Source organism: Bombyx mori, chromosome 4 (genome assembly GCF_030269925.1).
Source record: "Bombyx mori chromosome 4, ASM3026992v2".
Lineage (NCBI taxonomy): Eukaryota > Metazoa > Arthropoda > Insecta > Lepidoptera > Bombycidae > Bombyx > Bombyx mori.
This window is the reverse complement of record NC_085110.1, coordinates 11,729,634-11,756,971: the sequence shown is the minus strand read 5'-3', so window position 1 is coordinate 11,756,971 and position 27,338 is coordinate 11,729,634. Positions and strand designations below refer to the sequence as shown.

Sequence of the window (27,338 nt, the reverse complement as noted above, 5' to 3'; positions counted from 1 at the left end):
TGAAACCCGCAAAATTATAATTTGCGTAATTACTGGTGGTAGGACCTCTTGTGAGTCCGCGCGGGTAGGTACCACCACCTCGCCTATTTCTGCCGTGAAGCAGTAATGCGTTTCGGTTTGAAGGGTGGGGCAGCTGTTGTAACTATACTTGAGACCTTAGAACTTATATCTCAAGGTGGGTGGCGCATTTACGTTGTGGATGTCTATGGGTTCCAGTAACCACTTAACATCAGGTGTGCTGTGAGCTCGTCCACCTTCCTAAGCAATAAAATTTTTTTTCAAAAAAACGACCAAAGGCAAAGTGAGACCATGTAGTACTGGAGGACAAAAGGGAATGCAATGTTACTGACGATGATGTCAAACACAAAGCAAAATGGAGGAGAAAAGTAAGAAAAGCTGAACTCATCACCGTGTGGGTTTAATAGCTAGGGAGAGAGAGAGAGAGAGAGAGAGAGAGAGAGAGAGAGAGAAGAGAGAATTAGACTTGCGTTTCTGCCTTCACCCATACATATCGGTACAAGCATTAAATGCAATTACTTTTATTTATTTATTCATTAATAAGGCATTCAGACCACCCGGCTGCAAGTGGAGAACGTAGTTTAGTGATGCACGTAAATACTTGCGTCCCTTTTGCAAAATATCCAAACCAAGGATAAGACTATTTTTAGGATGAATCAAAACACGTGGCGAGTTGTTAAGGTATTCATTACAGTGAGCTCAAATACCAAACTTAAAAATTCGTAACATTTTATTTATTTTTTATTTGGGATTTTCTATGTATAATGTTCAATACTCTTAAACCTATAATGTGTGTATACAATAAATACTATTAATAATGTAATGATAAGATACACAAATTTGCGACCATAGACCTCACAGAACACTATTGCATTGTCTGTCGCAAAATAATAATGCGCTCTGGTTTGGAGTTTAAGAAAACCGATCTACGGCATGATTGAACCTCATGTCTCAAGGTGGTTGGTATCTGTGACTTTCAATAGCCACTAACACTAAGTGGACTATGAATTAATACAAACATCTCGTGATAAGTAATTAACAAAATAATGTCACCCGTTGTGAGGCGTTAACAACGACATGCTACATAAGCGACAATGCTAACGAAATCACAGTTAATCCGTTAAAGGCTTCTAAGTTCGTTTCTAAGCAACGCCCCGCCCAGCGCTAGAACGCGACCAATGGCGCGCACTGGGCGGAGCGTGTTGCTCTAGCAAATCTAAGCTCTACCGTTTCAATCAAAATCCCTGCAAATGCTTAATCTTCTATAATCCGGACCTTATGCCGTCTCTAATAGACTTTCTCGATCTATGCATAAATATATCAAACCAGTCGCTTACTTGCAAGAAACTATGATAAAACATGATATAAAGCGGCGTGCTTAATGTCGCGCGAGCTGCAACCGCTTATTTGCGGGCATTAATACTAAAATACAATTTTTCAGTACATCGTCTTCACTACCGAGCTGAACGCACCCAGCAATTAGCCGGTGAGCACGACGCGAGCCACCTGTCAACTGACTGTTTCATCAAATCATTTCTTAATCGGGCAGCCTCTACGAAATCATTTTTTTTCCCTTGCCCGGCAGAGTTTTGAAAAAAAAAAACGTTGCTAAGCCATGTCAGTCGGGTAGGTCGGGGCGCGCGAGCCTTATTTCAGTCAGGTGCCTGGCGCCAAACGCGACGCACCACTGTTCTCGGCTGCCTACCTGGAAAGCCTCCCAGTCCCGCGACGATTTGAATCGCGTATACAACTAATGAAGCTTAAAATCAAAGCACTTTAAAATGATTTCATTTTATTTGTGTGCTAATAGACAATTATTTGTTTGAGTACTAACTGCTACAGTTAGAAAAAACTAATACAAAGTGTGTCGTAGCAGTGAGTGAGTTAGAAGTTCGTAGCTTCGTAGAATTCCCGTACAAGGTAAGAGGTGCGGATATAAATGAATTCCAATAACATAACAATACGTAATTACTTTTCTACTTTCTGCATTAATAAATTGATCCTAAGCTTTAATATTTGAGAGTATTTCGGACACTAGACCATAAGGTATAGATGTTAAATATTATATTTTGTTGTGAAAATTTAACCATCTTACATGTGATGTGGTATTTTGTAGTTTGACTAGTCACGCTAGAATGCAAATACATTTCACTCTTATTCGATAGCAAGATGGTAGAAAATCCTTACAATGAACGATACTTAAAAAGTTTAATGCTTATATATTTTGATATATATTGTGAAATTCCCGTTTAATGCATATTATTACTAGGATATTTACATTATATTTGAAGTAGATATTTACTATAATACATTTATACTTTTACTTTTAAATCACATGTCGGTGTATCTAAAACACTATGAATAGTTAGCCCACTGAGTTTCTCGCCGGATCTTCTCAGTGGGTCGCGTTTCCGATCCGGTGGTAGATTCTGCGAAGCACTGCTCATGCTCTGCTGCTCTGCTCACACAGCTCACACCCGGTTTGAGCCCTGTGAGCTCACCTACACGTCAAGGAGAAGCTGAAATAACCTCTCAAGGCTATCAGCAGAGATAGGAAAAAAAATGTGTAGTTCAAAACTTTTAAACTTTAGACCGACAAAATAGTAATTTTCTATGAAGTTATGAATGCTTTAGAAAAAAGCTAACTAACAAAACGAAAAAAGAAATTGTTAAGGTCTTGATTTCCCTTACCTAACTTAATATTTCTATTATTAGAAATTTCTAGATAAAACATAACAAAAAAAATATCCGAGTAACAATAAATAATTAACAAGAATTACATACTAAATATATACAACTGGCTGACAAGACATCACTTTAAACAAAACCTTCAGTAAATTCTGCAAGTTTCGTTCGTATGTAAGGATTTTTCACCGCACTGCAATCGAATAAGAGTGAAATGTGTTTACATTGTTTCAATAGCGTCTGGTTTATTCAGTGCAAAGGTAAATAAAGACGATTCTTCCGTGTCAATAAACAAACGTGTCGAGACTAAATTTGTTCATGTGTTCGATGATCGTAGCTACGAACGCGTATTCAAGTATTTCTTTTGTGCATGCGCATGCACATATGTACTTACCGAACAGGTATGTAGGTGACATGTGGCGCAGGAAACCGCAGTTTATTGAAAAAAACATTTTACACGATTTTCAGGTTGTCTTTAAAATATAATTACATATTTATTATGTGCTTATTTACGTAATGCTGTACAAAATTGAGACGTATTAAAAATATATAAAAATTATTTAAATATTAATCATGTAAGCGTGGCATATAAGACGGTTTATTCTAACTATTTCTGCCGCGAATACACAATACAGTGGAAACTTCGATATCATATCTCAAGGTAGGAGAATATCACGTTTTAATATTAATGGGTCCCATAAACCACTTAACACCAGGTGATGCGTGAGCATATATTTTAAAAGAATAATTTTAAAGTTGACCTAATTAATATTTTCTTAATGCTCTGCTAAATTTAAGTTCATCTGCTTTGGCGACTAGAAGACATAACCAAAGCAACTTTTTTTATTTTAATCTAGTATTAATTATACTACACTTCAAGGCAGAAATAGGCAGAGTGGTGGTACCCACCCGCGCTGACTCATAAGAGGTCCTACCACCAGTAATTACGCAAATTTAATCAATTAATTAAATGCTAGATTAAATCGTAAAAGTGTTCTTAATTACGTTTAGTTCGGTGGCTTTAATCAGCGCGCACGCACGTTTTTCAATCACGCAATTATCTCGTTGCAAAGATTTCAACGCGTTCTCATCTTAATACAAAGTAGATACATATTTTCAAACCGTAATTTAATAATCTCAATGCAATATTACGTCTCCGAATTAAAGCTCAATACAATAAATGGTGATTGATTTTCTATGCTTATGTAACTCAATGTTAACTGTAATGTGTTTATACCTTTAAAAAAGCATTGACGTGAAGCACTGACGAACCTGTGGCCGTAGCCATCATACAACGCAAAATATTTGACAGATGCCTGAATCTCGCTTACGACATTTTCAAGATAAGCTTGCATATATACAAGTTCCGAATAACAACATTCGGACCGCCGGTCTACCTAGCAAATATCATCCGCTCGGTGGAAGATCTTCCTTTCGTCGTTTAAGCCTTCCCAAAAACCGTTAACATAGTCGTAAAAAAATCGACGCCCTTGAACTGTGAAGAAATTTTCTGAGGAGACAATAAACTGGTCGCTGGTAATGTTTGCATACCGAAACAGCTTCGCATCACTTTTATCTAAATATTCAACCAGCATGCTCAGAGCTCATTGCAACTTGAGACGTCAGGGCAACATAAGAAAGAGTTGACGATCAATGTTCTCACGGCTGATCACACTATATTAATAATCTATATAAATCATCTACGTTTTTTTAAAACTGAATATATATGCAGTAGCAAAGAAATGGAGAAGTCTCGCAACAGTCGCAAATAACATATTATATAGTTAAGTCGGAATATATGACAGCGAATATATCATTGTGTCATGTGTTCATTTTTGGATTTGAAATTGCCGACCATTCTGCAGAATTGAAAACTTAAAACATACGTCACGATTTTATATGGTTTTCTAGTTAACAATTGGAATTGGAATCAACCCATACAAAACAGACTTTTTGCTAAAAAAAACCATTGCATTTTCGCTTCCGAGACTTATCATCAAAGTCATTCACTACATTCGAATTTAATTAATGAGCAGATTTGTTGCAAACCAAGTGAGCACGCAACGTGACTATCGAAGCAACGGGATACCGGGATGACCGTTTTTCGATATTTATTTCCTAACCTTAAGACTGACTCGGTGGAGTAGTAGATACCGCCCCTGACTGTTGCGTTAAGGGTCGGGGGTTCGACTCCCACATCGGGCCGACATTGTGCGATGAATAAATTTGTTTGCTCTTTGTCTGCGCGTTTATTATCTATATATGTATGTATATATTTCAACGCACATTAGTATGTTTGTCAATCTCTGGTACTAATAAAACAAAGAATCCTAAATTGGGGCCGGATGACCGTGAGTGATTTGTTCCCAGTTATTTATTATATACATATTAATCAAAATGGACGATTTTTCGAGAGAAATTATTAGATAAAAACAGAATACTGGGTTTCTATTGCATAAATAATAAAGAAGTTTGAATGAAAAAAATACGATGCATTTTTGGGCGTACCATACATAGGAACCTTCCTCTTTCACCATGAAACATGGATTCATGTTTTAATTATATTGATATTCCCTCAAACCGGAATGCAAGAGAGCCACGCGGCAGAAATTAAGTGGTATTTACACGTGCTGACAATACGCCCTTTATCACACGCAAATAACTTTTAAAACATAATCACTTACTTACAATGTTTCCGATTCCGTGATTTGTATTCTGTAACATCTTTATTGTGATAAATTAATGTACTAGCGCACAATAACTTAATGGTCTTTTGTATTTAATTGAAATCATATTTCAATTTGTGTTTAATTAATATCATATTGGTTAGATATAACAATAGAAGAAACATCTGTTCGCAACTACAACGCTCGTATTTTTCAGCTAAAACCATTTGTTTGTTTTGTTTTCAAAGGCCAAACAAAAGAAATAATTTATGTGTATCTGCACTTATCAATTATGCCATGATTGCATTATTTGATTAAAAGGAATGTGGTGATTGATTTTCATGACATTTGTTTTAGTTCCCATTGCTGAGGAAAATTGTGTAGCTTAGTTATGTAGTTAGTGTTTTTATGAGGCAATCATTTTATTCCGTCAATTTGTCTTTTAATGCGGACAATCTTATGAATTGCCGTATAAAAGTAATAAATTACTGTGCTTCATCTTATTATAATGTTTAACTAATTAACAAGATCTTATCATTATTAGTTTACGACGTCTTTGTTAATAAAGCTCCGTGTTAATATTAGCAGATGACACGATTTAGCTTCAATAAACTTTCCAATCCCTCATTATTAATCAAAGAATCGGTGAAGTACATTATTATAATTGGAAATTTGTGAAAATCATTGCGTCAAATCATTATTTTTCATTACGGAAAAAAAGGTATGACACATTTAACATAGATAGCTTCGCGGCTTTAATTCCTAATGGAAATACCCTTAGTTTCACGTGGATTGGATTGAAGGCACGTAAGCATTCATTCCGTTAATATCTAATGTGTATTAGTCTAATGAAGATTGTATTACTCGGCGCGTGAATTATTAATGCGCGTACGCAGCGGTCGCCCTGTCGCCACCATTATTCTGATTCTTCATTTACTTGATTGAGCTTTTAATACGATTCGCTAACAACAAACAAGCGACAAAATTAATCATTGAGTGCTGTCAACAAACATTCTGAGTTTCAACACTAATAGCGTTGGTCACGTAACGGAGTTTCATTATTCAGAACACTTAAACGGTCACCATAAGCCATCAAATCTCGATAAAATCAATATATTTTGTTTATTTCATTTATAAATCAAATCTACTATTTAAAAGTTTTTATTCTTTAAAGTAATTAATAGCTCAGATCGGTTTTTTGGCGTTGCAAACAACAAATGAGAATATTTAAATGCGTCAAAATCGTAAGAAACAAAATCACACAGGACATACAATCGTGCGGGCGTGCTAACTGGAAAATTTGTGTTACGCAGTGTTTATATTACAAACACTAGTTAAAATTTATTTTCCATAGTTTAAAAAAATGTTTACTACTTTTAATTTCGAACACTTCTTCAAAACTGATCAAGAAAACTATCGAAATGCAAGATTTTGAAAAATACCAAGAAAAACTGCAAATAAACATAATATGTCAGATACAATATTGTTTCACTGACTCACGTATTGTGTTGTGATTTATTCAATGCCGAACAGATTATTGATACAATTGTCATTTGAATGAAAATAAGAAATGTGTCCGGTGTTAAATTCAATCATTTCCCTGATGAAGCAACGTGCCGATGCACATTTTTATATACGTCCCAATTATACGATTTTTCTTCATTTTCATATTCAAGTGATTATTAATTAAGGTTCTGACTGTGTGAGTAGTAGTAATAGTGCTGTACTAAAATACATGTATCGTAAAATATGTTCATCGTAATGTGTTTTGTTTAGAATGTCGCGACACGTGCTACTATCACGGCTGGCCGAACAGTTCTGGCCGTCGGCTCCTGTACCGGGACATCGGTTTCCATCGCCCGAACGTAGCGTGTCCCCAACGTCAATTTCGTCGCCACATTCGCCTCCCCGAACACCGGACTCGCCTTTAGAACATCATTTGGAAACAGCGCCTTTAGGGGACTTCGAACTGGCTGGAAGAGCTCTTAAGCATTACGCTCGTGCTACAGGTACTTTATGGAATTCACTTTTAAAAATACTATGTTCACATTGATTATTATGCAAATAGTCTTACTGGTGGTAGGACCTCTTGTGAGTCCGCGCAGGTAGGTACCACCACCCTGCCTATTTCTGCCGTGAAGCAGCAATGCGTTTCGGTTTGAAGGGTAGAGCAGCCGTTGTAACTATACTTGAGACCTTAGAAATTACATCTCAAGATGGGTGGCGCATTTACGTTATAGATGTCTATGGGCTCCAGTAACCAATAAAAAAAGTCAACAGCTTTAGATGGTCGACTGCCATAATTAATGTTGCTAGATGACATATTAACTTTTGTAGTGAATAATTAATTTCGTTTGTGCAGAGCTTGGAGCTTTAATGTACTGTAGCAGTCTCGGGGCACTGTATGGTGGCGCGGGAGTTTGGCCTCTGCTGTTGCCCCGCACCCCAACAGACTTCGCCTGCACACCTACGGGCCAGATTAAAAACAGTCCTACAAGAGAAGGTAAACTAAAACACAGTTAAACACTAAATCGCTTTTGCGGTTTATCTATCGATATCCTACCTTACAGTGGTATGTCACTTATTCAATATCAATTATACAATTTATCCGGGATGAATTTTTTTTTATCCAATGTAATTAAAAACTTCATGAAATAGTTATTGAATGTTTCTTTGATTTAATATTTGCGACAGTTGGATTTCTTTAATTTATTTGTGGCCAACTATGCTCAGCCTGACTGTCCGATTTTTACTTCCTTAATTATATACTCGTAATTAATGATCCAATTTGATTAAAACTCATAAATAGGTTTTATGACTTTTATAGAGGCTTTATGATTTAGTTCGTAGGTACAAAGAATTTCCAAATCTTTAAGCCAACAGGTATAACTGAACAGAAAGAGGCAATACCTACCCGTGCGGAATCATAATATGTATCGCCAATATTCATTAGCTAAGCCAAATACACCAATTATTTTCATAAAATTAAACAATGTTCTTCATCGTAGAATTGTCCATCAAATTTTGGTGGTGTTGTATTGATAACTAATAAGAACCAAAAACTAAATATGACCAATTACCAAAGTGGTGTTGATAGCCGGTTCCATTGACGAAGGATAAACGATTTCTAACTTTAAGTACCGTCACCGTTAGTACTTAAATATGTATAAGTAGTTGATTTTTTTGGAACGAAGTTCCTTATCGCGCGTTGTGAAAGGGGGCTAGACAGAAAAAATTCTTACGAAAAGTTGTCACGACACTTTTTAGATCCTTCATTCTGACCAATCAACGTGTAGGCGCTTATCGCGTGACATTGCTCGTATCCGATTGGTCCGCGTAATGAGTACAGTTTCTCGAGATAGCGTTTCAACAATAGTAATTTAGTTCATAGTATTGTTTTTTTCTTCTTCATAATGCCGTAATTTATTATTATAACTTAAAAAAAAATTACAATTCCTTCACTAATTAATCGAAAGGAACTTCGTTCCATCCGGGTGTCCCTTGACACCTCTGAAGTTTTTTATTATTTATCCTAACTGCCTATGAAAGTATTAATAGCTACACACATTTTTGATCACTGCGTTCCTGCATTTCCTAAAATTCGACAAGAATTTACGCATTCAAAACGATTAGATTATCTACGACAGCGAAAGCGTTTGCTTACATTTCGTATCGGTAAAATGCTCAGAATGTTAATACTTCTACTGCATATTGTGTGTTCACCTCGGCCTCTTTACATGTCTCACGCTGTTGAATGAGACTCATTACAATAGCTATCGGTGTAAGGCACCGATTAATAACTCGAAGCGGTGATATGTCGTCGTTAACAAGTCGTTTACCTCCGTCAACTCCGTCGCAACGAAACAATTCGTGCTTCCTATGCTTCAAGGAAACTTGATTATAAATAAAGTAGGTATAGGTAAGCCCCGTGTAGTTAACATAACAAATGCTACTAAGTTTGACATTGGTACAGATTAGTTTAGAATGAAACTAGTTGCCTTAAGCCTTGATACGTCGTTCTTATCGGAATCGCTTCTCAGGGGGTCGCGATTCCGATCCGGTAGTAGATTCATTCGCGAAGCAGCTACTCCTGTGTTGTTAGGTCTCCTTTGGAGGCGCTCGGGTAGCTGTTAGCAAATCCCACTTCTCCTGACTGAGCCCTTTCTCGCCCACCTGCCTTGGTAAAACTAGAGAGGCGTCCGGGCCTCCAGTAATCTTTCAAACATAAAATAACATCGTTCTTAATCACTATACCTATCATAGTTGAGACACATGTCACGGTCTTTTTGTGAGACCATTATATATTGCAGAAAAAGCGGGTGCGCCAAAGAGGAATAGGATAACAGTATTGCACGTAGGTCAATCCTGAATCTTCCAGTAAGGCAACTGAGAATAATATTGTAAGATTGTGTTTCTTATACACATCGCCACGCACTCAAATATCATTTCTAACATTTGGTTAAATAACTATAATCGAGCTCGGGTCTTTGTAGCTTAATGTATTTCAGATTTAAGATTAATATTGTTATTTATTTTTGTAGCTAATCGGAACATTCAGTTCGTTTTTAACAATACAACGACACAAGATAGTGTAAAAACAATTGTGTTAATACATCGTTCTATTCGAGATTTCGTGGAACTAACAACAATAACACGAATTCTATGCTTGCTAATTTAGTTACCATATTTTCTAACATGTATACTATTTCTAACTAAAATTACCTTGAATTATCATTTCGTATTTAAATACTTAAGTGATAGCTCTAACAATACAAAATAAACTACGAATTGTATATTACGAAAAATACTACTCATTCTTGTTGTTTAAAAATTCTTTAAGTAAGTGTTTTAATTGGTTCTTATCCATTCTTGTACCAGTTGCGAGTCAACCTCGTGATAACAGCGGAAACGTTCTCGAACCACGAATTCGATTTATACATACTAACAACTACTTTATCAATTGGTTAATTATTCCAAAACAGAGTTTTGAGGACGAAACCAAATTTTACTAGTTCAATTAAAAGTTGGTTGAAACTGTTATGGACAAAATCGTTGCTGAACCAATTTAAGCAATTTCAATGACTACTAGATCCCAATGAATATTGTTTCGTAAATATGGACTAGAATTTATATGTATTTTTTATTTTTATAGTCATAAATCATGGTGACGAAAAAATAAATTTCGATTTTCTTCCAGTTGATATGTTGAGTATGGTTAGGGTTGTTGAAATTTGTATATCTAGATGACGCTTATAATGTTTCTCCGAAAAAAAGGCTGTATAAGCGATACTTAATTTAAAATTTATTTTACCATAAATCTCTACACATAAATGCTCTAAAATGTATCTATGAAATTTAAAAAAAATGCTTCTTGTGCAGGTTTGGAAATAAGTAAATTTTATGCTGTAAAAAGTAAACATTGACGTAATCGTTGTCAAACAATATACACCTGTACAGATTTCATAAGTCATTTTACAGACGACCGATTTGACTCGTCCGACTTTAAATATAAAGTTAAAAGCGTGAAGAACAGAATAAGAGAAACGCCGACACTACTTAAATTCATATGTTTACACAGACGACCCGATGCATGTATTGTTACGTATTTCCACATGCAAATGAATACATTAAAAATAATATTCGTTTAAAACACATTGCAGTCAGATTCAGGAACTTTTAATGAATTCAATAACATAATACTACATGAAATTTTTCTTTGGAAATTAAGATTTTTTTAACTAGTTATTTGCTTGAAACATAAAATATTTTCTATGCGAACGGTGTCAAGATTCAAATCGATATATTTAAATAGCACACTGATTTATTTTTTACGTATATACTGAGTACATTACCGAATTTTGATTCGTATACTTTTTGTCCTAGATGGTGAAGAGGAGCTACCTTTAAATCTGTCAATGAAAAATCGTCAGATTTGGTCGCCGGGTAGTGTATGCGAACGCGAACAAGACGATATTACTCTGCCTATCTGTAAATGGAGCAGACGTGACGACGATGAAGCCCCTTTAGAGTTAGTGAAAAGGTGCCGCAGTAGTCCTGAGAGCACGGAGCGTCCTACCAGTACGGAACCACGCCGATGTCCTTCAGCACCGGCACACCAGAGCTACCAGTTACCATTACCGCCACCGGCAGACCTTAATTATTCGTTGCTCCTTAAAAACGAAAATAAAAATGAGAAAACATTCCAGGTACGTAGATTTAAACTCTTGCACGATTACTTTAACGCGTTGCGGCAAGGCGACATCAACCAGTCTTGGATAACTGTACAGTTTCCGTTCAAAATGTATTAAAATAGCAAACCAGTCTCCGTTTCATTCTTTTTAACAAATCAAATGGCAAAAATAGCGCTTGTGTTAATAAGTACGGTGCATCAGAACGGGTCTTGCGACCCTGACAAATCTATCGATCTCTCTTTTTGCACAGTGTGTGCATCTAAATGGTTCGATTATTTTTCTGAAACTGTGAAGTAAGGACTAAAATATCTGTATTGTTTATTATCAAAATGACTATTAATCAGATTTCGGCTTTTTTGCGTTCGATCTCAAACGAAAAAAGTGAATAGTATGAAATAAATTCCATAAAATACTCCATATAGAAGAGGGTTGTTCGGATTGTACGATAATGCTGGATTACCTCGGATAGCTTGGAACCTCTGGGTTTACTGGAAATTTCATAACCACATAATACCAGGTGGGCTGTGAACACATCCACGCATCAAACCAACAAATAAAAAACGGATTAAGTTTTTACAATAAAATACCTAGGGAGTTTTACGCGATACAACGACCATATATAAAAAAAAACACCTACAAAGCGATAACCATATGTGGACAGTCATACCCTAGCACCTGTGTTGTTTATAAGAGTGCATCGATATAAAAAGTCGACCAAAAAAGTAGCGGTTTTCGTAAGGCGCGAGTCGAGACAGCTGCCTGGCCAACTGTCACAGGCCCGTTACGCGGATTTGAACCTCGTCCGTTGGATTATCATTCCGCATGATTATCCAACGATGGCTAAAATTTTCTCCTATTTCTAACTTGAGTACTAAAAAAAAATTCGGTCTGTTTTAGCCGTTAAAAGTAACACCATCAATTGATGAAACATATTGTGCGTAATAACAATGGACCCGGCGCGATTTCACCTGCATTCAATTAGTAATTTTGAAACGAAGAAACACATTCGTATTAATCACTGAGACGCTCTTAAGAAGCACGTGTTTTTTTTTCTTCATAAAAGTAGCCTCCAAATGATAATTATTTTGCACAATATCAAATGAAAATAAATGAAAATTTGAAATGTTTCATTTATCAAATGTTCTTTGCAAAATTATTAAAGAAATAGTAAGAGAAGTTCAAAATTATCTACATGTTCCATTTTGTTCATCATTATTTAACAATTAATTCAAGAAATCGCAATACAAAACAATGTTTAATGTTGGCTTACTAAATGAGAGTTGTATTCTTTCATGCCGAACTAATTATATTATTTAAGAAAAGAAAATTGCTGAAGGTGTCTGACGAGGTCGAATAGAGGTGTATAAGTAGGTTAAATGTTTAACTTTGATAAACATTATTGAAATAATAAAGGTGCATTTAATTATTACCGGTAAATATGGAAAAAGTTTAAATGCTATTAAAACTTTGTATCAAGATGTTTTTTTTTTCATTTAGTATTAACATATTCATGCATTATAATCAAATAAACCAAATAAATAAATGTAATGTAAAAATACGTCATTTTACATTTGTGCTTGTTGTAGTTTTGTACTTAATATCAATTTTAAATACAGAAATATCTGTATGATTCACTGATGTAATCTGTGTCTCAAACCGAACATGAATTGACTTGAACATTTTCGTATGCATTCCAAAAACATCTGATTAAATAAATCTAAAGAACACTCATACTTCTCACAGTATCTATTTAGAAATCTTTTGTTAGGTACGTGTATGTAAATAAACCATAAATGTAGGGCCTCACTGTATACCAAAAGTAAGCATACATTGTTTTTTTTACTCTCTGTAAACAAATTTTCAGAGATCCTTGTACTGAGTGAGTGTAATCGGTCTACATAATGTAAATATTCTCAGTCTTTTTCTATGGCTGTCTTTCCCGCCATCAAGAACCACAATAATTCGAAACGTCACATTTAAACGCGTTTTCATTGCATTTTTAACTAAGAAACAATTACCTACAGTTGATTTACTTTCTCGATGCGTTAATAAATTATGTGAAAAATACGAATAACGATCCGTCGTCGAGAACTAATTACCGGACAAAGGAAAAAAAATCACAAAACGATACCGAGTTGGAAAATCAAAGAAAAGTGTAGAAAGGGGTAGTTGTGAAGCCCTATCATTAGCTTATTACTAGCTGTCAGGGCTTGTGAAACTGAACGACGGGTGTCAGTAATGTTTTAATTATACAACTCGAGTTTTACAGACCGCTAGGGGCAGTTAAAAAATTTGGACAATTATTTGATAAAAACATATTTGTATGAACAAGTAACATTCTTATACGTTAAGTATTGCATGTGAAGTAAATAAAGTAAAGTATGTAAATATTTGAGTAGGTATAATTCCGTAAAATTTAATCTATCAGTATTATATTTTTTCAGTAAAGGTCAAGGTACTCCAAAACATATTATAGTTGTACCAAATTATTATTTTTTGTTTTTAACTAATACTGGCAAAAGAGCATAGTTTTAAGCACTTTTGTAAGAACTGCATTATTTCCGGAGTGCGCTCAAGGACACTCTGGGCACATATTTTGCACTATACCCCATAAATAGCCAGAAACGGATCAAGGATCACTCATATTCATCAATTGGTTAGGTACTTGAAGAGATACAGAAATATGTCAAGTAACGATCATACAATATTCCATTAGGCTTTAAATCTACCATCGTCTATGGCTTTATAAACTATAGTTGATGCACAGGCTTCACGGTCTACTTGATATTTAGCGGTTACAAAGCCCATTCGCGAGAATTGACAATTATATAAAATTTTCGGTTGGCCCAAAACATCTCACGATAAAAAAAAAATACATTGTAAACTAATTGTGTTGACTGGCTGCCCAAATGCCACATTGGCACAAAATACATGTAATTTTTATTTAGAAAAGTAAAGAAAGCGAGTATATTAGCTAAAGATAATTGTTTTTTTTAGTGCAAACAATGCGGGAAATGCTTTAAGCGCTCGAGCACCCTGTCCACCCATCTACTGATACACTCTGACACGAGACCCTACCCCTGCCAGTACTGTGGAAAACGCTTCCACCAGAAATCGGATATGAAGAAACACACTTACATACATACAGGTCAGTCTTTATTTGATATTTTTATAAATAGTATAAATACGAAACGGCAATAAGGTAAACAGAAAGTAAATACTATTATTTATGAAGTTACACATTTCTAGCTGTCAGCTGAAGCTGGAGACTCTTGCGCCTTCTGTTTTAGTCTGTACTTGCTGACCCGGCAGACTTCATAATACCTTAATCGATAAATAAAAGACCTAAGCTTTTGTATAAAATAAACTTAAAACCAACAAAAGGAATCCGTCCGACGGGGGATACATCAAAGGAAAAACAAAATTATTATTTTTATTTAATTCCCAGTATTTTCATGTTTTTATCTACCTTTTAAGCCTTCTCTGGACTTCCATAAATAATTCAAGACCAAAATTAGCCAAATCTATCCAGCTGTTCTCGAGTTTTAGCGAGACTAACGAACTATTGGGTATTGTAGTAAAACAAAAAACGTAACGTAAAACGGCAAAACATATTTTATGATTTTTCGGGGTTATTTATACCGAAATATATATACCAGGGAGATAATTGATAACTTCCGATATTTTAACCAGGAATTGAGTACGAATCTGTGATGACTACTAACGTACCAAGCCCGTCTCCGTCTCTCCGTCTAAATCCGTCTTTGAACCGACAATGATATTGTAATACGCAGTCCATAATACTAAATATCCCAGAAAATTGAACACATTTGACGTAACATATCGTCGACTTATTAAATCACCCCCATTACAAACAATTCAAAACAGCTTAGTGTGAAACTCCAATTATTATGACAACTGTCTCTCGTACATCATACCGGTGTTAACTTGACTATAGACCGCTTGTTAAATATCCCTTACCCTGTTATTTAATAAAAAATTCAACTAACTTGCGTCCTTAGCGAAATCGATTTATATGTTGTAATTTTCTATATTAATGTAATATAAAATTCGCTCAATGTTTAATTTAAACCCATATTTGAAAGTACTGGCGCCCTCGCCTATCAAATTTCATTAAAATTATGAAAAAAATCTTGTAAACTGCCAACTACAATTGCAAATTTTTAACACGCCATATGATACAAAAGCTCTTTGGGAATTTTCTTAAATCTAAAAATTGTGGTGTCTTATGAATAAAGTATACACAGCTTTTTAAACGAGTTACTACTTAAAAACTTCAAGCCGCCGACAACACAAGCCTAGGTTTCTTTCTACAAAATAATTCTGTTACATCGCGTAAGTTGTACTTGTTTCGTTGGCTCATTAAGCTAAAGATAGCGAATATGTACTTATGAATCTCGCGAACCGCAATCTCTAAGCTACCGATAAATTTATTAAAATTATAATGTACACATGCAATTACTCAATATAAGGAATAACGTGACAACACACCTCAAAACGTTGTTTATTTCATTATTTTTTAAATTTCAATTAGTACAATCCAATGGTTCAATATGAAGATTAATAAAAAAAAAAAATGTAGCAGGAAAGGTCTTTATGTGAGTTAAACAAGTACTGTTTTCTAAAAGTAGTTGTTAAAGTAAAAACAAAAGCTCGTTTGTCAATTGTCTGTCCGCTTCCAGTGAGCTCAACGAGACGAATTATAGCAACTAAAAAATGTGGCGGACATATTTGTCTCAGGCGGAGACATCTCGTCACGTCTCTGCCCTGTTCCGAATGATTTACAGCGGCCTTACATGGCACTCGTCCCCTCGATAAATGCCTCATCATCAATATTCCAAAATGCGGCTTGGCAATTAGCCGCGCAACCTTCACAGGCCTTCACATGAACATCAAGACTAAGAAAAAAAAACCAAAACAATCCGGCTTGTACACCTACATTTAAACTCACAATTAAAAGTTAATTCATTTTGTGTTTATTAAAAATCATTGATGAATGAACTAAACGATTTCCTTTATAGCTTATTAGGGTTATCGAATAAACAATTATCGTAAAAGTTAATGAATACAAGGATCGACGAGGCAGCGCTGCATTTTAAATCAGTTCGGTAACGGAATGTTAAATAATAAATACGCGAGGATATGACAAATGGTCTAGTCACAAAAGCTTTAATTACCAGTCCGCGTTCCGCGTTATACTTCGTATTCCGTGGTTTCTTACATGTCACTTTCCCTTATTAATTATGAATCGGTAGCTTCTGCGCCGTAAACGTTATTGAATTTTATTATGATGGTTTACGTTATTCCGTTTACATGATGCCTACCCAGCCCTGAAATGCAGTAGGTACTTAAAACAAGAAGAACAATATAAACATATTGAAAAAAAACTTACTTCATTGGATTATCAAAAATAATTCGATTACCATTTACAAAGAAAGTACTTTAGAAACTGGCATCTGGATGCAGCTGACCGAAAATAACGTAGAAATACCTTTTTTCAGGTGAGAAGCCGCACAAATGCGTGGTGTGTTCGAAAGCTTTTAGCCAGAGCTCGAACCTAATCACACACATGAGGAAACACACCGGCTATAAGCCCTTCTCGTGTGGACTCTGCGAGAAAGCATTCCAACGTAAGGTGGACCTACGCCGCCATCGTGACTCACAGCATTCGGAGATGAACGAAGCTTCCACCGTTACCTTGCAAGTACCTCACCGTTACAGATACTATGGAGATGAGGCCTCACCACCCCTAACACAGCTTATCACTAATTGATTTCTTGGATATAAAAAAAAGCATGCTTTTTTATTTTTTTGTAGTGTTCGCTAATATATTTTGCACTTGTATTCGTTTGTGTATTGTGCACACAACTATTTTACTTCATAAATTATTTTAAATATCAGAATAGGTATCCAAAGAAAAAAATTATAAAATTAGCATTTCAGCATATTAATTTTTTTAAAATTGAAAATACAGATATTGATGATTTCTTTTTTAATTTTGATGTTTGGACTGAATAAATTACTAAAATAATGTAAATAATAAGAGATATTGTATAGTTTTAAAAGCGTCAATTGAAATTGAAATTACTTTTTTAAATCAAATTATTTTCACCGATCTGATTTAGTAATTTTAATACGTAGTTCGTACAAACACCTAAAAAGCAATTAATTATTCCAGGTACATATATAATAACATTTAAATAGACTTACGAAAATTTATTTTGTTTACTTATAATGCAAACCAAAGTTTTGTGTTTTTAGTCGAGTGTAAAACGCTTTATTTATTAGTTCGATTTAGAATTAATTGCTCTATTGTATTATAAATGAGCTAGCGACAACATGTGCTTCTTGCACACATTGTCTATAAATGTTACTTATCAAAGCTACCATTAGTAAGATAAACATGACTGTGGTAACAATTGTATATTCGTCGCTTTACCATATAGTTTTTAATTGGAACTGTTTTTGTAAGTTTGCATTTATTACAATGTAATAATAGTAGTATAATAATAGTATTAAGGAAGGAAAGCTATCTATATCTTCTACGGCAGGTAGCCTCTTACGGATTTTAGGACTCCACGTCTATATATCTACTCCTCACACTCACTGGTCACATGCCGGTTTTCATAACTTGACGCTTAGGCCTCTCTTGCGTGTAGTGGGAATTCTAGCCCCCCCCCCCTTTTGTGTTAAAATATCTGTAAGCATTATGTTATATGTCTAAAGAGAGTGTAGGAGAACAGGTCCCGAAGTAAACATTTAAAGTATGCACAAGGAAACTCGTAAGCATTAATAACAATGTTTGCAGGAAATTTATGTTTACATAATATCCAATAGGAAAGCAATAACAGAAAGCCCTTTTTTTTTCTTCTTTTTTTTATTGCTTAGATGGGTGGACGAGCTCACAGCCCACCTGGTGTTAAGTGGTTACTGGAGCCCATAGACATCTACAACGTAGACGCGCCACCCACCTTGAGATACAAGTTCTAAAGTCTCAGTATAGTTACAACGGCTGCCCCACCCTTCAAACCGAAACGCATTACTGCTTCACGGCAGAAATAGGCAGGGCGGTGGTACCTACCCGCGCGGACTCAAGTGGTCCTACCACCAGTAAAAAAAACCCATTTACAGAAGCAGTTACGGTGCAATAATCACTACTAAGAAATATTTTTTGTGATCACCACTTTTTTACATTGGCGACTGTGCGAATAAAACTTGGGTTCTAATTCCACAGCAAAACAAATTCATGAAAATTTAAAACTATTTGTATTTCCTAGACATACTTTGCGGTTTTACGCGTAATTCAAAAACAATGAAGTAAGTCGAATTTACTGCTTGTTGCTCTTTTGTTCATTAACGTTATTTAGCACAAATCTCTTTTCAATTTTCTCAATTTTGTGCATAATTGAATAAGAAACTTTCGCCTTTTAATACTAGCTAGTAGTTTCTTTTCTTCTACCCCAGTTTCAGGTCAGAGCACTGGATGTGATTTACCTCTGACTACTTCTGTATTTTTTTATTTATGTTATAAAGGTCTTGTCTTTTTCAACATCCGTTTAATATAAAATATAACACAATTTTAAAGGTATTTAAAAAAATATAAAGAATTCGTTTAATTACTCTACACACTTATCGAGTATCGATGGCAATGCAATAATTTTTTTACTGTGCCCTAATTTCATCATCAGGATCTCCAAGATAAACATTATGTTTTAAATAATATGTTTTAATTTCTAGTTCAGCTAGTTATTCTAACGTGTTTCTGTCGTGTATAAAATATATCTAACTTATTCAACGGTCCAGAAATCGTTCAATACATTCCGTTATGAGGGGTTGGATAGGTCGTTATTCAGTAATAAGGAAAAGTGCAAACATCTTTTCAATACATCATTGAATAGTAAACACATGGTGGCCAATTTATTAGAAAGTCTAGAAATGTAATTAGAGTTATCTTCGCAATGCGTCGATATAAATAAATCCGTCCGTTACCAGGTAGTTCATTGATATTTAAGTTCAAATGAGGCAAATAACTTTTTTCTAGGTTTAACGAAAGCGACGTTTCAAAAACAAATCGGCGTATAGACAGTCCACAGTGACTCGTTTTTAAAACTTAGGTAAGCCAATGTTAGTCGTTATGGTTACCTTCTATCAATTCAATGAATACGTACGTCATGTTATTCACATAGTGAGATTAACCAACCAGCCATGTTACCACAATTGGGTTCATCGCCAAAATTTTCGTTCAATTTGTTTTAAATTATTTCTAGTGTTTAAGTATAAGAGTTCAAACTAATATTTTAGCGTTTACGCATAACTAAGCGTGGCCCGGTATTTTTAAAGGAGGCTATCTAGCTCCTTTTTAAAAGCGATTGTTTTCTCTTGTAACAAAATACAGCTATTTATTTGTCTTCAGTGATTTTGTTTTTAATTATACTACTACGACAATTAAAATAATTATAAATAAGAACATGCATATTTGGTAACATAGTATGAAATATTATTGTTATGGAGATAAGTCAATGTACTGAGATGATGTTTATATTAGATTATGAGGTGATATTTACAGCTGCAGCAATGTCTGCCCGGTCTTGTCAGTGTTCTACATAGTATGTTACGATGATGTCGCAATAGGTCTGACCAACATACAAATAAGGACGAAACTTAAAATTTTATATCGTGATTAAACTTTGAGCAGTCTACATTGTTGAAATATTAAGTTTTAGATAAATAAGCAGCATTTGTAGAGGCGCCCTTGGTTGTGTTAAGTTGGAATGCATACGAGGCATAAAACGGCTAGAGCACCAAAGAAAAGCCAGCTATGAATAATTAGTAAAATATCTTTTCGATACGACTGACTTTGCACTGGCACTTACCGTTTTTAGTATAAAAAATATTATGTTACTAATAAAGTAAGCAAGTATTGTAAGCTTCAAGCGGTCAGACCGAGAACGCTTACGACTTTACAACCTACTTCAAGTAAGAACGGAGGTTCTCTATTAGGACGTTTGCTTTTCTTTATATGTCTGTTACTAGAAACTACCACTAATATAAAATAGATTTTAAGCAAAAAAAAAAATAGGTCTGACATAATGTTTGACCTAAGATAGCATTAATAGTTTTAAGTGTATTGTGATGTCAAGTGAATACCTATCAGCGAAAAGTCAATTCTATAAGTTTGTTTTAAGTCGTAATTTAATAAGGCCAGTTGATTTAATAAAATATGAGTATTTATGAACCTTAAAAGTCTGTTGTTTCATTGTTATCTCTATTTTCTCCTTGATACCAAACAACTGGCTGCAACCTAATTGTTTTGCTACAAAAGCACCTGAGCCGCTTGTAAAATATAGTCTTTTGTTTTTTATGGGTAATACTATGCACCCACTTCAAGATTTGAAGTATGAAGTGTTAGTGGACAGGAGGTATGAAGTGTTAGACAACTTTCCTTGCAAACGCATATGTGATTCGTGGTAGAAATATGCAAGATGATTGTAGTTATACATGCAGGATTAAAATAGGCTCTGCCACCAATAAATAGTTACTGCGGATTTTATTTTAGAGGTCGTTTGAAAATAAATGTATGTACACGATGAAGAAAACATATATTCTAAGCTAAGCATAGACACACAACTTTACTCCAGCTGAGTATCAAACTGAAATACTGAGATAGTCAGCCTCAATGACCACTGGACTAACGGAAATTCATATAATTAAAAAACAAAACATACTTTTTTATGATTGTAGGATTACTGGTGGCCCGGAGGTCTTTCCAGTTTCACAAGGACAGGTGGGCAAACAAAAGCTCAACCAGGAGGGGTGGGATTTGCTAACAACTGCCCGAGCGCCTCAGAATGAGACCTAACAACTCAAGAGCAACTGCATCGCGATCTGCTGAGAACATCCGGCAGAAACTCAGCGGGCTGTTGCATGGGTTAGGTAACACGTCGACCTCCTTGTCGAGTTCGACGAGTACAGTTACCGGGGTCCCTAAGCCTACTCCTAGTGTTAGAACTGAAGGCGTCTAATGCATAGGTTATTGGATCTGATGGATCCTTAATGACGTGGCTAAAGCATACTCTACATACCTACTACAAATCCAATGGTAGTAAATCACCTAAGATCTATCTGTGTACTTGATCCAAAAGTTTAAAGTAGACAGATAATGGTCCCAATTTAATTTTTATCGACCTACCAAAATTACACGAAAACCCCATCAGTTGTTCTTCATTTCAACAAACGTTTTAAATTGTTATGATAATTTACAGTAATAAAGCCTACTAAAATAATCCCTAAATCGTACATGGGAAGTTCGTATTATGTACTTCTTAGAACTGCCGCGCTATGATAAATGCACAAACTTGCCTTCAAATTCACTAAGATGAATTAAACTAAATTCGTTTCACTGCACTCGGACACTCGTCCCAAAGAATAACCGATCATCTCTCCTTATTAAGCTAGTTTAATAGCTAATTTATCGTGCAAATGCGGGCACCAGTGCACGCAGTCAATGAAAAAAATTACATTGATATTTATAATTAAAACGCTCGCATCACAATATCAATCTAAACAAACCTATCTCGGTCTGTGGCGCGAGTTTGCAAAATTCGTATACCTAAGGTACATACATACATACATACATATAAATACAATAGATATAGGTAGATAAAATTGAATAATTTGGTCGTAGATTACATTCACAAATCAGTAAAAAATCGAATCTATCAAAATTAAAATATATTCTAACATTAAGGGCGGTGCGATAAACAGGGCCTTGGGCGGTATCATGCCTAAATCCGTCACCGAGCAGTAACGCGTTTCGAATTGAAGGGTGGGACAGCCTTTCTATTATAAAGACCGAGAAGTGATGTTTCAAGGTGGGTTGCAGCATTTTCGTTGTGTATGTCTAAGGGCTCCACTTGGCATCCGGTAGGCCGTGAGCTCGTCCACACATATAAGCAATAAAAAAAGGTCATAAAAGTATGCCATTAAATAGATAAAATATGTCAATCTACAAGAACTCATTTACGAAGGTAGGTACTAATGGCAGAACTCGGCATCTAAACAAGCAATTACAAGATATGAAATAGACAACGTACACGCCCTCGACGACTCATTCCGAATTAATAGTGTTTGTCGTAACATTGTCATATTTTCATTTCAAAAACCGAGGTAGGAAATCAAAATAACTGTCGCGTGATAACTATCAATTCAGCTGTAAGTATCGCGGCGCTAAAAGAATTTTGTAATTTACTTCACTGCAATTACCTCGATAGTTGTGTTTACTTCTTTAGCACGTCACTAAAATTGCATTGAGTAGGTGGTGTTACCCATACCATATTCATATAAGAGTACTGTTCTTAAGGAACTTACAATTTTGTAATTTATACTAATATTATAAAGCTGAAGAGTTTGTTTGTTTGAACGGGCTAATCTCAGGAATTACTGGTCCGATTTGAAAAATTATTTCATTGTCAGACAGCTCATTTATTGAGGAAGGCTATATAATATCACACTAAGACCAATGCAAGCGGAGCACCAATAAATAATGTTTCAAAATCGGGGTATGTTTACCTTTTGAGAGGTTCCGCTGCGTGCGGAATATTATTGACGCTGCGGAAACGGTTAAGTTACGCTAAAATAATGAATTGTTCCATTTTAAAGTTTTAAAAAAAAGTCCGCGATAGCATATGTCTATATTTAAAGGTTGGCTCATTATAACGTTTTTTATGCTAACCAAATTTGTTTTAAAATAAAGCATTATTTGTGAAGGTATATTATAAAGATTATATTAATCCTATCCAAATAAATACGTTATTCATTACACCATTGAAACACCCAAATCACTTCAAGATAGGCTTTGACAATTATAGATTTTTCTGGATTTCTCCAGGATCTCATCATCAAATCTTGATGATTACAGGACCATTCAGGAAGTCTATCCTTTTGAAAAAAAGAAAGAAAAAGAATTATCAGAATCGGTTCAAGCATTCTCGAGAAACCGGTGAACATACCTACATAGATAAAAAATTATGGCTGAATTGATAACTTCCTCTTTTGAAGTCGGTTAAAAAGCGTGATTTTGGTACCATAAGTAAATAGCTCCTTAACATTCTCTATTATTCAAAAATATTTTCAATTTCTACGTAAATGAAGTCGCAGGTAAAATTTAGCGTTATGCCAAAGTAACTATTCCAGGTGGACGAAGTTGCGGGCAAAAATAAATAAAATAAAATAAAATAAAATAGTAAATAATGATTCAGAAGTACGCAATTATGTACTTCTTATTTATTCACTTTAAAAACATGGCAACAGTAATTCCAATGAAGTGAGCAAGTTTTCCTTTGTAAATCTACATACAGTCATATACTAAGTATATATTACAGAGAAGCCTTTCATGCGGCTATGTAAGTACTGAAAGTGTTCTACCCCTTTACCAGCGACCAATCCGATTTTATAATACAATTAGGTGATTAGGCGAACGACATCAGAATCCTTATAAGGAACTGTGTATGCATTGGAAAACCTTAACAAGATTTATTTTCCTATATATTAGTGTCACATAGACCGTAATATCTTACGGATATCACAAGTCTTTGTTTATTTTATTTATTTATTAAACACATCTTGCTCACTGGTTTTTTTATTAAATTTTTTGTTTAGCTGGGTGGACGAGCTCACGGCTCATTTGGTGTTAAGTGGTTACCGAGGACCATCATCATTTATTGACAAGAAAAATAATCCTCTTATTTTGTTATTCATTGTTATTCTTCAACTTTAGAGGCTCATATTTAATTACAACGCAGCGCTGTTTTTTTTTGGGAAAATCTACAGAATAAATCATAAGGTTACTAAGAAAGTAAATTTGCAATATTTGTTATTACAAATAGACGTGTTAGACCCAAAACACGGGTCGTTGCATTTTCTGCCGCAAATACATTATACGTTTCATTCTGAGAATTTTGATAGATAGTCATTATATCAATATAATTGAGACTTGGACCCCGTATGTCAAAGTAGACTGTGGAATTTCTATAGACGGATCACAGGTAACAATAATAGTAGCTCGGAGACCAAAGCCGCGTATTTATATCTTTACATTAATAGCTGCGCACATTAGTAAAGCGAAAACTTCATAACACCATTGATATTTGACACTCGATGAAACGGAAACGATACTCGAAAAGTGTCAATGAAAAGAGACAAACATATGATTTAGCCCAGCAAAATTGTGATTTAAGTACCTACTTCTGAAGGTTTCACTTCTACCCTCTACCCGCAAAAAAAAACCTCATATTCGCGAATTACTTTCATGATGAAGAAATAATATCTTGTCCTAAAATTAAAATATACAATTGAGACATGACCTCAAGTCTCAAGATGGGTGGCGGCACTCACATTGTGATTTCTATAAGCGTCTATGCAAAAGTAAATCAGTTTCCCTTCTTCCCGTATTAAAACTCAATGAAATGACTAAAGGGACAAATATGTATACTTTCTGTGCACGGTACATTTTATCTTATGCGTTGGCATAAGCAGACCACAAATAATAAGGAATTGGTCATTTAAATTTTTAAGTGTTAAGCTATTACTGGAGCAGAAGACATAAAAACAAACATATTAGTAATAAATTAATATCTTTTAATGACAAGCTTTACACGCATAAAGGTCAGTCTTATCAACAGAGGTTATATTAAAGTGTAAATGATTGTATACATGGTTTCAATCGAGACATTCTGGTCGAACTATTACAACAAATATTAGGCCAAGCTTTCGAAATAAAATTTTAGCGACTTTAATAGCATTTTTATCTATATATTTTATAGCATTTTAGCAACTTTAATATTTAGCATGTATAAATAAAGACACAATTTGACTTTAATAGCATTTTTATCTATATATTTTATAGCATTTTAGCAACTTTAATATTTAGCATGTATAAATAAAGACACAAATTTTACTTTATGTAATTTTTTTTTTTTTTCGCTGATGCTACATTTGATTCCTGGCACAACTTTTGCATTTTTGTTAATAATGCTGGGTGCTACCCTAAACTTTTGCTGCTAATTTTAATTTATATTTACTAATTTTAATTTATAGCTGTGATAGGCATTGCAAGCACCAACATACCATTGCCTCTGAAATTATTGTCCGCCCATAACTTTGCATGCTCAATTGTCATAAACAATAAAAAAGCATTAATCACTTAGCATACTCAACAAACCAAAAATTTGAATAATTTCATCTTTGATACATTAAATAATTTCATAGATGGACCACTTCCCCTCCTCCTGTTCTTGTAAATTCACGTCTGTATAATTTATAACAACAGAAAAAATCTAATTGAACATTTCAGGTTGATAAATGAAAATGCTTTTAACGAAAGGAAATTATATATTCAAATTTTTAAAGTGTGTGTGACACTTATCACAGGATTATCATGTTTGCAAGACTAACAATCTTATGATTGGATTGTTCAATCGTCCCAATTTACTTGATGACAATCATGCCACACAAATGTGCCTTTCTGTGACTGAGGTGCTTCTAGGGCCAAATAAAGTGGAGCTCGTGCACCTCTTTCAGGTTCAAAATCACCCATTCCTTTTGTCATATCAGTTTTAATGAACCCAGGGTGAACACAATTAACTGAAATATCTTTCCCTTGTTCAGTAAATTGTCTCTGTTGCACAAAGGTTAACGCAGACAATGCCACTTTTGAAACTTTGTAATCGCCATGCTGACCCGCAAACGATACAAATGTATTTTTACCACCTTTCACAGCAGTTAAGAAATCGTTAACAAATTGCAATATTTCTTCCACTGTAAGATCATCCTTTACGAGCGTATCTAACCACACTTGTTTCCTGATATTCGATAACAAACCCCAATCACTACTTAGATTTATAATTCGTGCATCGTTTTTCAGTAGAGGGTATAATATTTTTGATATGGTTAATAAGCTCATGAAATTCGTGTCGATTAATTTCTTAGCGTCTTCATAGGAAGGTACAGACTTATCAAAGTCCAGAATGCCGGCATTGTTTACGAATACATCAATACCCGAATGGTGTTTTGAAATATGGGAAGCGAACTCTTTTATACTTTCTTCATCTGTTACATCCAGCAGATGAAATAAAGGATTTAACTCGAACTCTCGTAGCTTCCTAATAGCTTGCCGCCCTCTTTCTTCATTTCGAGCTGTGAGGTACACTACACCATTAAACTTCTGACACAATCCTTTAACGATTTCAAAGCCTATTCCTTTATTGCTTCCAGTTACTACTGCAACTTTGGTTTCCATTTTATACGTATATTTATTTATTTTTGCAGTCTATCGGTGAAAATAATGTACAAATATTTTCAATTTTTTAGGATCCTATATTCGCTGACAGTACCGCAACATTTTGACATTTGTCAGCTGTCTGTAAAATCGAGGTTAAATAGCTTTTTCGTTTGCTGTGTGCGATCAGCAGACAAAAGGAACATATCCCATAAAGCCATTTTAGATATATGAATACAGTGAAACAGACATGATCATTCAATAACTGGTAGGAATGTAGACTTTACGGATTTTTTGTAACTTTAGCTCTTAATATTATGAAGAGTTCTGGAGTGGAGACCGTGGACCGGTAAACATATTGTAGGACGCACAGTAACACAGGTGGAGCGACGATATACGTAGAATAGCAAGCGGTGGATGAGAACGAGAGGCCCAGGATTGAGTAGCTTGGCGTGCCTCGGGAAAGGCCCATGTCTAATTATG

The 27,338-nt window shown here is 34.8% G+C and overlaps 2 protein-coding genes across 2 annotated transcripts; one reads left to right on the top strand and one right to left on the bottom strand.

The window, feature by feature from the left end:
* Positions 1-1,576: 1,576 nt before the first annotated feature.
* On the top strand, positions 1,577-20,824 carry LOC101741643 (zinc finger protein 134). The gene is made up of 6 exons (XM_004930929.5): positions 1,577-1,938; positions 7,146-7,378; positions 7,732-7,872; positions 11,253-11,575; positions 14,558-14,708; positions 17,083-20,824. Exons 2-6 carry the CDS (start codon positions 7,147-7,149, stop codon positions 17,352-17,354), a joined length of 1,119 nt encoding a protein of 372 aa, XP_004930986.1. The 5' UTR covers positions 1,577-1,938; position 7,146; the 3' UTR covers positions 17,355-20,824.
* A 5,125-nt stretch (positions 20,825-25,949) lies between these two features.
* On the bottom strand, positions 25,950-27,028 carry LOC101741781 (carbonyl reductase [NADPH] 1). The gene has a single exon (XM_004930930.5). It carries the CDS (start codon positions 26,874-26,876, stop codon positions 26,052-26,054), a length of 825 nt encoding a protein of 274 aa, XP_004930987.2. The 5' UTR covers positions 26,877-27,028; the 3' UTR covers positions 25,950-26,051.
* Between the last annotated feature and the right edge of the window lie 310 nt (positions 27,029-27,338).